This window comes from Canis lupus, chromosome X (genome assembly GCF_011100685.1).
Source record: "Canis lupus familiaris isolate Mischka breed German Shepherd chromosome X, alternate assembly UU_Cfam_GSD_1.0, whole genome shotgun sequence".
NCBI lineage: Eukaryota > Metazoa > Chordata > Mammalia > Carnivora > Canidae > Canis > Canis lupus.
Genome location: NC_049260.1, coordinates 15714703 through 15729391, shown reverse-complemented (window position 1 = coordinate 15729391; position 14689 = coordinate 15714703). Strand labels below are relative to the sequence as shown.

Below are 14689 nucleotides of genomic sequence, written 5' to 3'. Positions count from 1 at the left end.
GTCCCATTATTGGCAGTGTGAGCTTTAAGACTGTGTCTATCTGGTTTCTCTATTCTAAGGGGACCATTTTCCTTTTGTAATTAATGAATACTCTGTGGGGAGATACTCTGAGACTCTTTACACATCCTAATCCCCAACAAGCTTTCACCCAGTGGTTTTAGCAACCATTGATTCTGGCCATGATGCTTATAAAATTGCGGTTGTCTGTTTCTATCATTTCTGTATTTATCAGCTGACATGCTTTTCCTAATGGAGAGCTTTTGCTTCTTGCCCTGTACCTATCTATCTAATCAGTTCACCAAGCTAGGTAGCTATGAACCTAGCTACCTCTTGAACTAATCAGCCTGGGTTCATGAATTATTTTGGAAATTAATAAGTGATAATACAACCCTCAGTACATGCTGCCACTGTCCCAGATTTGGCCAGTGGAAGCCTCGTCAAGCATCTGATCTCTGTGTCCTTTTGAAAGTAGCCCTCAAGTGTTTGAGCACTTCACTGGTGTTAGCATTAGTGGATATTCTGTTCTCACTTTGTGTTCTCTTTGCCCCAGCCCTGGAAGAAGCTATTATTCTGTGGAGACCTAGTTCCTCTGGGACTGCTATTTAGATTATGAAAGCTCCCCAGGTGATTTCAATATGCAGCCAAGAGCAAGAACCACTGGTTAGAGTCCTCTAAAGGGGGATCACCTGTTCCCTCAAGGTGTTTTCTCCTTGTCAGTCACTGTCACCCATTGTCACCTGGAATTAGTGGTACTGATTCATTACTGAGGTTTAGATTTTTGTGGGTAGTGTCACTTGGTGAGTCAGAATTATGTGCAGGTCATTGACCCCAATACCCATAGAATATAGTTCCATAGGCCTTCCCTGCATTTCAACCTCCTGACACAGGTAGATGGTCCCCAGGCCATGTCTGGAGAAAATGCCCAAAGTAACCCTGGAAACAAGATCTGGGGCTTCTAACTTTCTTTTTGACCTTTGTCAATGTTTTCTCTCTTGCAGTATGATCTCAGGATCCTGCCATGTGCCCTAGGCATGCAGCAAGGATCCATTTGATTTAGTGGGTTCCTTGAAAATCTCAAATGATTTAGACCCTTGTAGTCATACTGGTGTTCTGTCATAGGAGGTATGTGATATAAAAAAAAATAGGCTGTGTGCTTGTTGAAAGCTTTCAGTTGAGCCAAAGACCTTTTTCAACCACTGCATTGTTGTTATATTTTTGTGGTCATTGAATGAATCGGCCTAGTAAAGTTTTCACATGTAAGACCCTAGAAGGCTCTAAAATAGAGTGTGCTGTTTCTAAGGATGGGTCATAGTGCCCTTCTTAGTTTCTGTTCTGTCATTTTTAGAGAGTGTGAGTGAGTATACTTTGTTCCCTCTCCTTCCAACCAGTTTTATCTCATTAAAATATCCAGCAGCAATAGCCTCAGTATCCAGCAGCTGTAAGGAAATGCTCCTGATTTGTGGTTTTTCACTTCCTGGTTTCACATTTTTACCACGTCCCACATGGCCCAGCGAGTCCTCTCTGTAGTCTCAAGACCCATAGCTGAGAGTTCTTAAGAACAGTCAGACATGGAAGGCAGTGGCTCTGGGGCTGTAAGACCTCTGGTAAAACACTCAATCTCGGTGTTTCTTCTTGTTTGTAAATAGGAGGTTCAGTATGAGGATTAAGTGGGGTCATCTATACATGGTGCTTAGCTTCGTGCCATTAGGGCTATTACTTTCAGTATTTAGACACAATAAGTGATCAATAAATGCTAGCTGGTATTGTCTTATTAAACCAAGCTGGTTCTGAATGTAAGGGCAGGAATACGTGAGGCCCTAGAGCGGGAATTGGGAGTATGCTTGCCTTGCCATCCCCATGCCTATGTTTCCACCTGTGAATGCATGGTGAGGCACTGGCATTTTGTGGCCATCATACAGTGTGGCAATAAAGGAGAGACATGTCAGATACACCCTGTGACATCTGCCTTATCCATTCATTTTTTGGCAGACCATGTAAGCACACACATTTGCACGTATATCCATAAAACTTATGTTTGTTACTTTTTGTAGTTATGTCTTAGAAGCTAAGTGGTCCTGCCTAGAAGACACACACAGGGACAAAGGATGGTGGCAATGACCGTCACATGAAGGAGGAAAAACATATATTCTCTCCTCTTTCTAGTTGTTCTAATAGTGATTTGTATGGTTGGCCACGATCAGCAAATGCATTTAAATTTTCTTTCAAGACTCAGTTTATCCCATAGAAAAAAAAAGCCCAAAGTAATGTGTGAAATCTTGAGTTCATGTGGACCGGGCTCTGAGTGTGAATGTGGTAGCTCAAATTCAGGGATTCTAAACCACGGCCTTGGGCAAGTCATCCTAGTGTTTCTCCAGTTTTTACCAGCTATTAAAAGGAGATGACAATGTTGTCTATATACCTCCTCAAGGACGGTCAAAACTGACTAGTAAACATCACTGAAATGCCAGGAGGGGGAAATAAGGCAAATGACATCCTTAAAGTCCCTCAAATTTTGTTTGGACAGAGGCAGCTGAAATGTAGTGTCTCCTGACATCAGTCACCCACCTTGAACTGGGTTTTAGATTGGGTAGATCTGGCAAGAAATCGGAATGGTGATGTGCAGAAATTGAGGCCTGGCAAAGCAGCAATCCAGGAATATGGGTGAAAATCTAAGGCTGTGTCACCCAGTGTTACAGGAAGCAGTTAAATACAGATTGCAGAGAACCTGGGACAAGACTTGAACAGAATTGGTTCATCCAGCATTAGGGGACAGCTCTGACTCAGGCTGAGGAGATACTGCTGCTCACTAGCTTGTTGTCCTTAAATAAGACATGGAACCCTGATTTTCTCACTTGCTAAATGGTTGCTCATTCTGGCTCCTCTCTTTTTCTTTCTAACTCACGTGGTTGGCAGGATGAGATTGGATGATGGATACCAGAAGTGCTTTAGAGAAGATCACAAGCTATCCCAGCGCCAAAGGGAGTAACTGTTTCTGCCTGGGGTCTGGTCAGGTGGCCTTTACCTTCGGCAGCCTCTGGATACCTCACTGCAGGGCTCACTTTTCTTGATCCTGTATGTTGGTGATGTGTTTGATTGGACTTTATGCCACCAGTGAAGCAACCTTCTTAGAGGCTTTTAAGAAATATCGATTAGTCTGGCAGATGGAAACTAGTAAACGTGTCATTCTTCCTGATACCAGACAGGGCATTATAGGAATCTGATGCAGAGATCTGGTTCCAGAGAAATCTGATTATTCTGTTCCAGGTCCTGAGTCTGAGGCGTTAGTCTATCCTTGAAGAATACATCACTCTCTCTTTTGCCATTTGTGTAGCATTGGGTTAGATGCTGTTTCTTACAGAGGGTTTTGTGAAAATAGGAAATTACATATAACTGTGTTTCATGATCTCAGCCAACACTGGGCCTTCAGATGTTATTTTCAAATAGCTTTGGTCAGGCCTGGTGACTTCTGTGGTTATGAGTGTTAGGTTTCAGAGATGTGTCATGTTTACTTGTTCTCTGTTCAGATTTGTATGTGCAGAGTTTGCTTTTAATATAACATCTAGCAAATAAAAGCTCTTACCGATTTATAATAAGAGGTATATGTATGGGGGCAGGGAAGTCACAGGGAATAGGAGATGGGTGCCGAGATCGCCTCGTTGTCCAGACCTTCTGTGCTAGAATGAGGAGTCCGTACCTATTATAACACAGATTGCTGAATTTGCCTCCTGTTGCATTGGAAGCCATGGAGCCACAGTGGAATTCTTTGCTCTGGAGTACCACTCTTCCCCAATCCCCCCTCCCTGCCTGTCCCACCCTGGGGAGAAGCCAGCTGGGATGGGCCCTCACTGCTTGGGAGAGCCGAGCCCTCCATGGCTAACCCTTGGCCTTCAGACAGTGCAGTCAGCAGCTGGCAGGGCCCAGGAGCTCTGCATTTGTTCTCCCTCAGGACCAGGTGGCTTGTGGTTTTGCACAAAGGTGTGGAGTGTATTTGTATAGTCACCAGAGATGTGATTAGACAAGATATTGATTCTGAACCTCAGCCCCCTTCCTTCTGTTCGACTCGGTTCTTGCCCTAGTGAGATGCAGGCAGAGAAAAATAGAACAGAGAGAACTAGGCCGCTGGCTTTTGAGACATATTGATCAGTGAGCACATCCGATGTAGCAGACCTTCCCCTTTGTGTGATGTCATGCCGCGTGGGGCCTTAGTGTGGCCTGGGATCACTCCCGCAGGGATTTGCTTTCTCTGGGAAAGGACTAGAAAAGGAAAAGAATCACTGTAGGCAGTATCCAAAAAGAATGGCAGCATTTCTAAATGTGTTTCCTTGAGGTCGTTGATCGCTTTGGTTTTCTAGGCCATGTGGTGACAGGAGGGAACAATATGAGGTGGTGAGCCTTGAGCAACAAACTTCGGAGCAATGCTGGTCTCACTTCTCTGCTATCCACCTCTCCCTGGCTTGGGCCGCCACTGCCGTCTCTTCGTCTGTCCCCCTACCCCACCCTATCGTACATACCACATGCATGTTCTTTCTGCCCACAGGGCATGTCTGTGGTGTGGACAGTTGTTTCTGTACCTGAACCAGCTCTAAGCCTGGGCCTCCCAGTTGGGCTCCTCAGGATGAGCGAGATGCTGGAACCTTCAGTGTCCTCCGGTCAAGTGAAGTGTGGTCCTGGCTTTTATCTTGATTTGCCTGGGTTGGCTCTGTGTGAGCAGCCAGGGATCCTGCTAATGGGTCCCCTGGGACAGAAGGGAGTGGAACGAAGTGGATCTGTTGAACCCCTGTGGGGCATTTGAAATGGCACCAAGGGCGGGCTGAAATCTAACTAGCCTTTGCTTATCAGGCCTGAGTTCCAGCATGTTGAAAGGGTGCTGATTAGTAAGAAAAAGGCCAGGCTACTTTATCTTTTCCTTTGCACATTTGGGGAAAACTTCCTCTGTCTTGCTAGCATTAGAAGCAGACCATTCTTTTTATTCTACATCACATCAGCTTTCATTAAAAGTCAACAACAGCAAAATACAAAGCCCCATCCGTGGAAAAGCGTTTAAGGCAACACTGTGCTCCAGCGCTTCAGGGGTGGGGTTTTTGCCTTCTGCACCAACGGATCAGTTTCTCATATCCATGCCTTTCTGACCCAGCAGCTTTTAAAAGACCAAGAAGCATTGCTCTGCTTTCTACTGCCTCTCTCTCTGAGACCAGGGCTGCCGTGCCTCTAGCCATGTCCCAGAGAGCATATTTGAGACAAGTCAGCTTAATTTGCCTGCATGCCTAGGAAGCCTCTCTTTAAAAATCTAATTTTGAGACAAGAGCTGTATCTAAATATTTTGCTTTTCCCATCCAGGCGAGCGACGGAGGCGCCGTTGCCAGGTGGCATTCAGCTACCTGCCCCAGAATGACGATGAGCTTGAGCTGAAAGTCGGCGACATCATAGAGGTGGTAGGAGAGGTAAGTGTGCCAGGTGGGTGGGCAGGTGATTTCCTGTGGGCTGTCAGGACCCACCCCTGGTTGACCTTGCTGTGGCGGATGCTAGAGCTTAACAAGACCTTACACGCTATCAGGTTGAGTCTCTTCTCAAAGGAAAGGATTCCCAGAGAGGAATGCTGCCAAGCCCACGAGGAGCAGGTGTGGGCCATTTGAAATTATGGTCTTTCTCACATGGTGTGCTCGGTGCTTCTGGGTTTCCAGTCCACTGCCACAGCTTTTTCTCCTCTGCTTCAATTGCTAGTAGACTCTGGCTATCCAGAGTGACCCTGAGCCATCTCTAGAGGGTGAATTTGGTTTTCATCCTGGGGGACACTGGATTCAAAGGGAAAGAAAAGAAGTGACTCTTATAGAAGACTGGTATGTGATAGGCATGACAAGGTTCTTTATACATGAGCCCATTGGATGGCCTATCATAAGCACTTCAACTTGTGGATGAGAAAAGAGGCTAAAGAGGCCCTAGAAGAGTTAAGGCTGAGGGTTGGAGCCAGGTCCACCTGGCTGGAGACCCTGTTCTCTCCACTGCACCACATTCTCTTATTCCTGCTTGGTCCTGGCTCCCCACACACTGGCACAGGCTTCTCAGGCTCCACTCTCCCACTCTGGGCAATCCTGGACTTCAGACCTGGAACCTGATCATTCATTCTGATTCAACACATGTACCTCTCTATAGAAATACAGTTCTCTGGTAGCTTTGGTTTCATGAGTACCATTTGACCTTATAGAAACCCATGGTTTACAAAAAATAAAAAATAAAAAGGAAGCTAGAAGTCAAGGAGGAGATTAAGTGAACTGTGATGTGGGTCCAAATAGCAGGGCTGATGCTAGCCACCAGATTCCCTGATGCCCCTACAAACATAAAATGAGCATGCGTCAAAGCCTTATTTAACCTGTTAACAAGGGGATGTGCAAGATGGTATGGCTGGCTCAAAGAGAATTGTGGAAGAGCAAAATATTTATAACTAAAAAGGAAAATACTTGATTAAGATTGCTAAGTCAGGGCACCTGGGTGGCTTAGTGGTTGAGCGTCTGCCTTTGGCTCAGGTCGTGATCCCAGGGTCCTGGGATCAAGTCCCGCAATGGGCTCCCTGTGGGGAGTCTGCTTTCCCCTCTGCCTATGTCTCTGCCTCTCTCTCTCTCTGTGTCTTTCATGAGTAAATAAATAAAACCTTTTTTTTAAAAAAAAGATTGCTAAGTCAGATGTAAAACTACACAGTATCCTACAGGGCAATAAACTAACCTTTGAGATTGTCTCTTCTAGGGAATAAGGCACTTGCATCTCTGGCAGTCAAGATTCATTTTTATTGCTATCTGAACAGAATCATTCTCATCGCTCTTGGTTCTGCCAGTTAACATCCACTTTAAAGGAATCATAAATAGTGAATAGGGTGTCAAACAAAGATATGTACCTCTAAAGAATCAGTTATTGGGACTCCCATTGGCACTGGGAGGGCACAAAGTAACCTCTATTGCCTATTTCTCAGTTTTGGAGAATTTGTATTGACATGTCATTCATTCATCATTTTTTGAGAGAGAGAGAGTACCTGTGCGAGTGGTGGGGAGGGGCAGAGGGAGAGAGAGAATCTTAGGCAGGCTCCATGCTCAAAGTGGAGCCTGACTAGGTGCTTGATCTTACAACCCTGAGATCATGACTTGAGTTGAAATCAAGAGTTGGACACTTAACCAACTGAGCCACATAAACACCCCTCATTCATCTTTTTTTTTTATCCCTGTTGCCAAGCAGGACACATAGGAGACATTTGTTGAAAGTTGAATAAATGAAACATGAACAGACAACAGTGTAGAACATTTATGCCAGGGGTAGAAGGACAAATTTCTTTTTTTTTAAAGATTTTATTTATTTATTCATGAGAGACACAGAGAGAGAGAGGCAGAGACACCGGCAGAAGGAGAAGCAGGCTCCTCGCAGGGAGCCCGATTTGGGACTCAATCCAGATCCTGGGATCACGCCCTGAACCGAAGGCAGACATTCAACTGCTGAGCGACTCAGGCTTCCCAGAAGGACAAATTTCTTAAGACTGAATCCGTGGGAGAAATTCCAAAGGGAATAATAAACAGTATGACTAATAATTTTTTTTTTAAAAAGTTAAAATTTTGGTATAATTTGAAGCAAGTTTAGCTAAAAAAAAAACCCAAAAACAATAACAAAAAAACCAAACTCAGAGGACAACAAATAAACATTTTGCAGTAAATCATGAAAAGTTATTATATATATCACATATGAAAATATATTAGGAAGATACTGTAACGATGATAAGTGGTAGATAAATCTGTCATAAATACAAGTCCCACAAAGAGAAAGAAAAACCTTTACCATGAAGAAATGTTCCACACTGCTATTAATTAAATAAATGTAAATTAAGACGATAACAGCTCCTGCTTTTGAGAATCCTAAGAAAACATTTTGTGGTAAGACTGTTGGTAATACCGAGAAGTGTGGTAACTTTGTATATCTTTATGATCCTAATATGCAGCTATTTAGCAGGGTATGGCAAGAGCTGCACAAGTCTGAATTAACATCCTGTGAGCCAGTAAGCACACTCCCAGGAATTTATCCAAAGAAAATGGTTAACAGAAAAAGAATATGTGAATTGAGTTAATTGCTTGTGATAATGAAAAATAATCAAGAGAGAGAATAGTTATGTGAATTAAGTGATATTATCCAGCTAGAAGATCGTGAAGACATTAAGATGGTAAACCCAGAGGTCTTTAAATCTATATTTATTACAATAATGTGCAAGGTAATTTTCTGTTAAATTCTGCTAACCTGAGAGCTTTTCAACAGCGGGATCTTGTCTTGATCTATCTTTACATACGTGGTACCTGAAAGAGTGCCTGAAACCTAGTATGTACTTTAATAAATGCTTGCTGAGGGATCCCTGGGTGGCGCAGCGGTTTGGCGCCTGCCTTTGGCCCAGGGCGCGATCCTGGAGCCCCGGGATCGAATCCCACGTCGGGCTCCTGGTGCATGGAGCCTGCTTCTCCCTCTGCCTGTGTCTCTGCCTCTCTCTCTCTCTCTCTCTCTCTCTCTGTGACTATCATAAATAAATAAAAAAAATTTAAAAAAAAATAAATAAATGCTTGCTGAATAAGTAAATGAATAAATGGAAGTCTGAAAAGATTTTTTTTTTGCAAAATAAATGAACGATCAGGACACAAAATTGCATACATTAGGACATAGCCATGTAAAATATATCTCCGCACATGTGATTAAAGACTGAAAGGGAACAAGACTTAAAACTGGTTGTGTCACAGAAGACAGTTTTTCCTTTAATGTTGTAATAATGTTTTATGTAATACAAATCAAAATAAGGAAGATTATTAACACATTTCTGGGAGATAGTGCCTGCCCTTGCCTGCCTGTTGGCTGTAGAGAAAGCAGGCATGGATTGCTGAAGGAGAGGAGGGATTGCAGGTATTATTCTTCTTTCAGTGATGATGTAGGACGTCCCTGCCACCTGCAGGACCAGCGTCCTGTTCACTCACCACCAGTTCCATGCTAGATTTCATGATGGGCTTGCTTCACAGAGGAAAAAGGAAAGATATGTAGCCTCAGATATTTATGTAAAACAAAATGTAAAGGTTGGCCTTTTAAACCATGTTAAAAAATTACATTATCAAAAAATGAATTTTCCCATTATGGCAATTTACTTGTAATATTGCAGATACTTGGCCATAATGTAAAATATGCCTTTTTATAATGGATGTATAAATGCCAGTGGATATTTTCTCATTCCACTGGAAATTAATTAACATCCCAAATCAATAAAAACTCTTCAGTCATAGGGACAGATTGAGGTAAGACCATAGTATTAGCTTTTCAAGACTATGAAACCAATCAGTCTATCGGGCAATAAAAGTATAATAGGTGATGTTGTGTATGTGTGTATAAATATGTTATATTTTTATTGAGTGATTAATAGATTGATCCTACAGTATCCCAAAGCTATACACCCACACAAATGCACACACACCCCTTTCCCTAAAGGAGCAAAAACCCCCAGACAACTCTTCAGAGGATTTTGGGGGTATGGACTGGTTTGTTGAAAAAGGTTGAATCAAGTAGAGAATCAATCGTAGGGCAGCCCCGGTGGCGCAGCAGTTTGGCGCTGCCTGCGGCCCGGGGTTTGATCCTGGGGACCCTGGATTGAGTCCCACGTCAGGCTCCCTGCGTGGAGCCTGCTTCTCCCTCTGCCTGTGCCTCTGCCCCTTTCTCTCTCTGTGTGTCTCTATGAATGGATAAATAAAAAATCTTTAAAAAAAAAGAATAAAAAAAAGAATCGTAAAACATGATATTTTGTATATATTAATTTAATTAGATATATATCTTATTTAATTAAGACAATTTTATTAAGATACTATGTATCCTAAAAAAAGATAATATATATCCTATTTAATTTTGCCATAAAATATGAAAATGTGCATTCATTTGCCGTTTGTCACCATAAGTTCATAGAGTCAAGTTGTTCTTCTTAAATGCAGGTTTGCTGGTTTGAGTTATGTCCTCTCTGCCTCCATGTTGCCTCCTTCATGATTTCCATCACTTTTTAAAAAAATGGATTGACAACAACACAAAGGAAGCAATCAGAGTCCCCATTCCTTCTAAATAAAGTTCTATAGTCCACTGCCCCCAGTGTCTTCTGGTTGTCTCATCCACACCTAATTTGGCAGCAGGTTTTTTTCCTTTTTTTTTTAACTTTCACATCGTTCACCATTATCCTTTCTCACCACTGACTTTCTCTTCACACTTACATATTTTTTGAGCTCTGTGACCACATGGTGGTCTAACAGAGCAGTGGGCTTACGTGGGTTTGGGTAGACATAGCCCAACCCTTATCTGGCCTGAATTGGCTGCTAGCCCGGAGAGCTCACCCCAGAGGGGCCCATGCAGATGGCTCAGAGAAGGAATGGGGAATGCAGGGCTGTCCGGGCTCAGGGCACCTGGCAAAGTTACCTTCCTCTAAACAGCATTTAGAATGCTTCTGCCTACTGGCTAGAGATAGTGCCTCTACTCTCATCATTAGGTTCATATTTGCAAACCTAAAGGAACCAGGCTACCAGTTTGAAAGAAAAAATTGCAGACTGAGTTCTTAGATTTTTTTTAAAGAAATCACTGTAAATATACACTTGTGCTGCTTTTGTCCAGAGTGGAAAAGACTGATCAGTGCAGACGGAATTCTAATTATAAGGCCAGAGATGGCATATAGACAAGCTCGTCAGGAGAAATGGCATTTGAAGGCCTCTGGAGTTTCAAACTTGGCTTGTTGGCCTTTTTTTTTTTTTTTTTTTTTTTTGCAAAGGGCATTGAAACCTCTTCGTTTCCCTGTCTGTGTTACCTAGAGCCTGGGAAAGGAGCTACTTTTCTTCTTGTGTTGGGATGACCTTGGTGTCAGCCAGTCTCTCTGTGGTGACCCAAGGGATATTCAGAGATTCTAGCTTTTATTTGTTCTTTGTGGTTTGTTTTTGCGGTATTTTTCAGTGGTCCCTAGTCAGGCTCGCTGGAGACCAATGGTCTTAATTTCAGATTTAAAGCCTGACCTGGCCTTAGAGTTTGCAAAGATGGTAACTTGTACTTTCAAGAAACTTAGGCATCACCTCGCACCCAAAACAGTGGGTTTGGTTCTCTCAACTCGAGTTAAATGGGTTGTTGAAATTCTTCAGAACTTTAACTTAATCAGACAACATTTGTGGGTACAGATGGGCAGTTATGATATTGTGAATTATAATGAGAACTATATATAATCTGGTCTCTGGCCCATTTCTGGCACTGAGCTCCTAAAACTCTTGGGCTTTCCTAAAAGAGTAATAGAGGGGTCTTTTGTTATGTTAATGGGGTAACCTTTGAAACACCTAAGCAAAGGAGCCCCCCACTGCTAGTGGAGCCAACAGTAGGTTAGAGGGTTGGACATTTCAGTCCCTCCCACTGACATTGGGGAGGGTGGGTGCTGGAGGTCGAATCAGTTGCCAGTGGCCAGTGAGTCAATCAACCATGCCTATGTAATGAAGCCTCCGTAGAAACCCCAAAGGACAGGATTCAGAGAGCTTCTGGGTTGGTGAACATGTGGAGGTGCGTGGAGAGTGGTGCCTGGAGAGGGTCTGGAAGCTCCACGCCCTTTCCCCGTGCCTTGACCTGTGCATCTCTTCCATCGGACTGTTCCTGAATCATATCCTTTTCTAATAAATCAGTGATCTGGTAAGTAAAATGTTTCTCTGAGTTCTGTGAGCCACTCTAGGAAATTAATTGAACCCAAGGAGGGGATCATGGGAACCTCTGATTTATAGCCAGTGGATCAGAAGTATGGGTGACAACCTGGACTTGCAACTGGTGCTAAAGTAGGGGGTGGGGAACAGAGCAGTCCTGTAGGACTGAGCTCTTAACCTGTGGGATATGGAGCTGTCTCTGGGTAGATAATGTCAGAATTGAGTTAAGTGGTAGGACACTCAACTGATGTCTGAAGAATTGCTTGTTGGTGTGGTGAAACTTCTCTCACCCCCTCCCCACACACATTGGAACTGGGTCCAGGGACCCAAAATAGCAGGTATTCCTCATTTTTTTCTTGGTCTAAGAACTTCAAAGACTTGCATATGAAGAAAGATGCCTTTTGTTTTATGCTTGCCTGAGAGAAGTCAAGGTCATTTAAAAGCTGATTAATTAATTAAAAAAATAAAAGGTGATTAATAGGGGATCCAAGCATACCCAAATTCTTACCCATCAAGGCACCCCTTGCTGTAGAAGCGTTTATCTTTTCAGAAAAAAAGGAGATAGCATTAATATAAAAATTTGTTTATTAGAATGTGATAATCCAAAGAACGGAGGCTGCTCTACAGTCATTTCTTCAAAAAACTTTGGGTGGACACGTCTGATGATGTAATGTGCACAGGTGAGAGAGCATGTTAAGGAAAGGGCAGCCACGATTAGAAGAAAAAGTGATTAGATTAGAATCATCAGCACACAAAATAGACTACAACTGTATAAAAGCAACATATTTGCAAGCTAAAATCTATTTGTAAGAGATTTGCATAGCCATGGGATTTTTCAAATATCTGCTCTGTGGCAAAAGCTGTGTTCGTGGAGATTGAAAGATTTATTGAACAGAATCTTTGCTTTGAAACGTGTTCGGTATAGTCAGGGAGCTTAAGATTTGCACAAAAAAAAAAAAAAAAAAAAAAAAAAAAAAAAGATTTGCACAGCTAAGAAGCTAATGAATAACCCAGGATGGTATAAGAGTGGGAAACGCTGGCCTTGACAAAGGAGGAAGGAATTTAAAAACAAAGGCGCTCCCCGAGGGTGAAGAAGATGCTTCCTAGAACAGGAGGAGTTTCAACCGCAGGCACCTGGAAGGTGAGAAGTATTTTGATCATTTCAGCAAGCACAGGGTGTATTGTGTAAGGCGCTGGGCTCGTCTGGAGTGGTGAGGACAGGGTGTTAGTACAGCCTTGCTCTGGAGTCAGGGATGACCTGGGAAGCTTCCAGGGCAGGTGTGGAGTAAAGGAAGCAGAAGCTGGCCAGGCAACAAAATGCTGATGAGCTAAGTGGCGGTGCCTCCCACACTGAACTTTAAAGGAATACCCCCATTGGAAGATTCCTTACAGACAGGTTTTCTAAGATTAACACATCCCTGTAGACAATTTTCTCACTTGGGAATAGTGACGGGACAAAGCTTCAGGATCTTGATTCATCAGAAAGAGGTTATCTTGATGGTTTGCTTTACTCTTTGTTCATATTTTCAAGTTGGAATGACAGTAAGGCCTTAGCGTAGAGTCATTTTGGAATTTGGGGACCTGTAGATTAACCTGTAGCTATTTTGAAGGACAGGACTGTCTGTTGCTGAAGGATGTCTAGAAAAGTTCTACCAAAAACCCTTTCCAGGGATCCCTGGGTGGCGCAGCGGTTTGGCGTCTGCCTTTGGCCCAGGGCGCGATCCTGGAGACCTGGGATCGAATCCCACGTCCGGCTCCCGGTGCATGGAGCCTGCTTCTCCCTCTGCCTGTGTCTCTGCCTCTCTCTCTCTCTCTCTCTCTCTCTCTCTCTGTGACTATCATAAATAATAAATTTTAAAAAAAAATTGGGATCCCTGGGTGGCGCAGCGGTTTGGCGCCTGCGTTTGTCCCAGGGCGTGATCCTGGAGACCCGGGATCGAATCCCATATCAGCCTCCCGGTGCATGGAGCCTGCTTCTCCCTCTGCCTATGTCTCTGCCTCTCTCTCTCTCTCTCTCCCTGTGTGACTATCATAAATAAATAAAAATTGTAAAAAAAATATATATATATATATAAAAAATTAAGATTTTAAAAAAAAAACACCCTTTCCACTGTGAGGCAAATTGTGCATGTAGCTCTGTCTCGTTGGGCAGAGTTTGCTAACGTCTTAAATAGAAATTGTATATGTTTTCTTTAGTAATTTCCCTTTGAATTACTCTGCAAATTTTCCTTTTGAGGGGCCTCTTTCATGTGGAATAGGCTTATTCTCAGAATAATGAGGGAATAAAAAATCACTTTCCCATGTATGTGGAATGTTGTGGCCTTGCCTGAAAGAGGTAATCAGACAATGAAGTACACAGGAATTGGGGGAAAATATTGGCCCAGGCATATAGGACCTAGATAACACTTGTTTCTCTTTAGCACAACCAGCTTTCATGTCCCAAAATCAACAGGGATGGTTATTTAAAGCAACTAAAATGGAAAATAATGTAAGTGTTCATGCCTTCAGGGAGTGGTTCCTTTAAAAACATTTTTTCACCAATTCCACTAATAGAAAAAGATGTTTTCTAGAAAAAATTTGTATTTTTCTGGTAATATTCAAAAGGAAAAACTATGTGTTAGAACATTTACATGAAGTTCTAGAAAAGGTGAAATCAATCATAGGCGATAGAAATCAGGTGGGTGGTTACCTGAGGAGGTAGATTGACTAGGAAGGGGTATAGGGAATTTTCTGGAGTGATGGCAGTTTTCTGTACATTGATGGAGGTGTGGGTTACATGGGTGCATATGTGAAAACTGATTGACTTGTACTGTTAAGATGTGTGCATTATATGAATTATGCCTCAATTTTAAAAACTTTTAAAAACTAAGTATTTCTCTGGTGTTCTAAAAATTTTCAAAATACGTTCCCTTACCTCTCAAAGAAGAAAAGGCTGGTTGGAAATTCTCATTTAATTATATCTGAATAATTTTTTTTCGATCTATAATTTA

General features: G+C 42.7%; 1 protein-coding gene across 11 annotated transcripts in view; it reads left to right on the top strand.

Moving 5' to 3' along the window:
• SH3KBP1 (SH3 domain containing kinase binding protein 1) overlaps positions 1-14689 on the top strand; it is a 339617-nt gene that overhangs the window by 170805 nt on the left and 154123 nt on the right. For all 11 annotated transcript variants that reach the window (XM_038586998.1, XM_038586995.1, XM_038586997.1 and 8 more), the window contains one exon: positions 5338-5441. In XM_038586998.1, coding sequence (XP_038442926.1) covers positions 5338-5441 — 104 coding nt within the window. The remainder of the gene's footprint in view (positions 1-5337; positions 5442-14689) is intronic.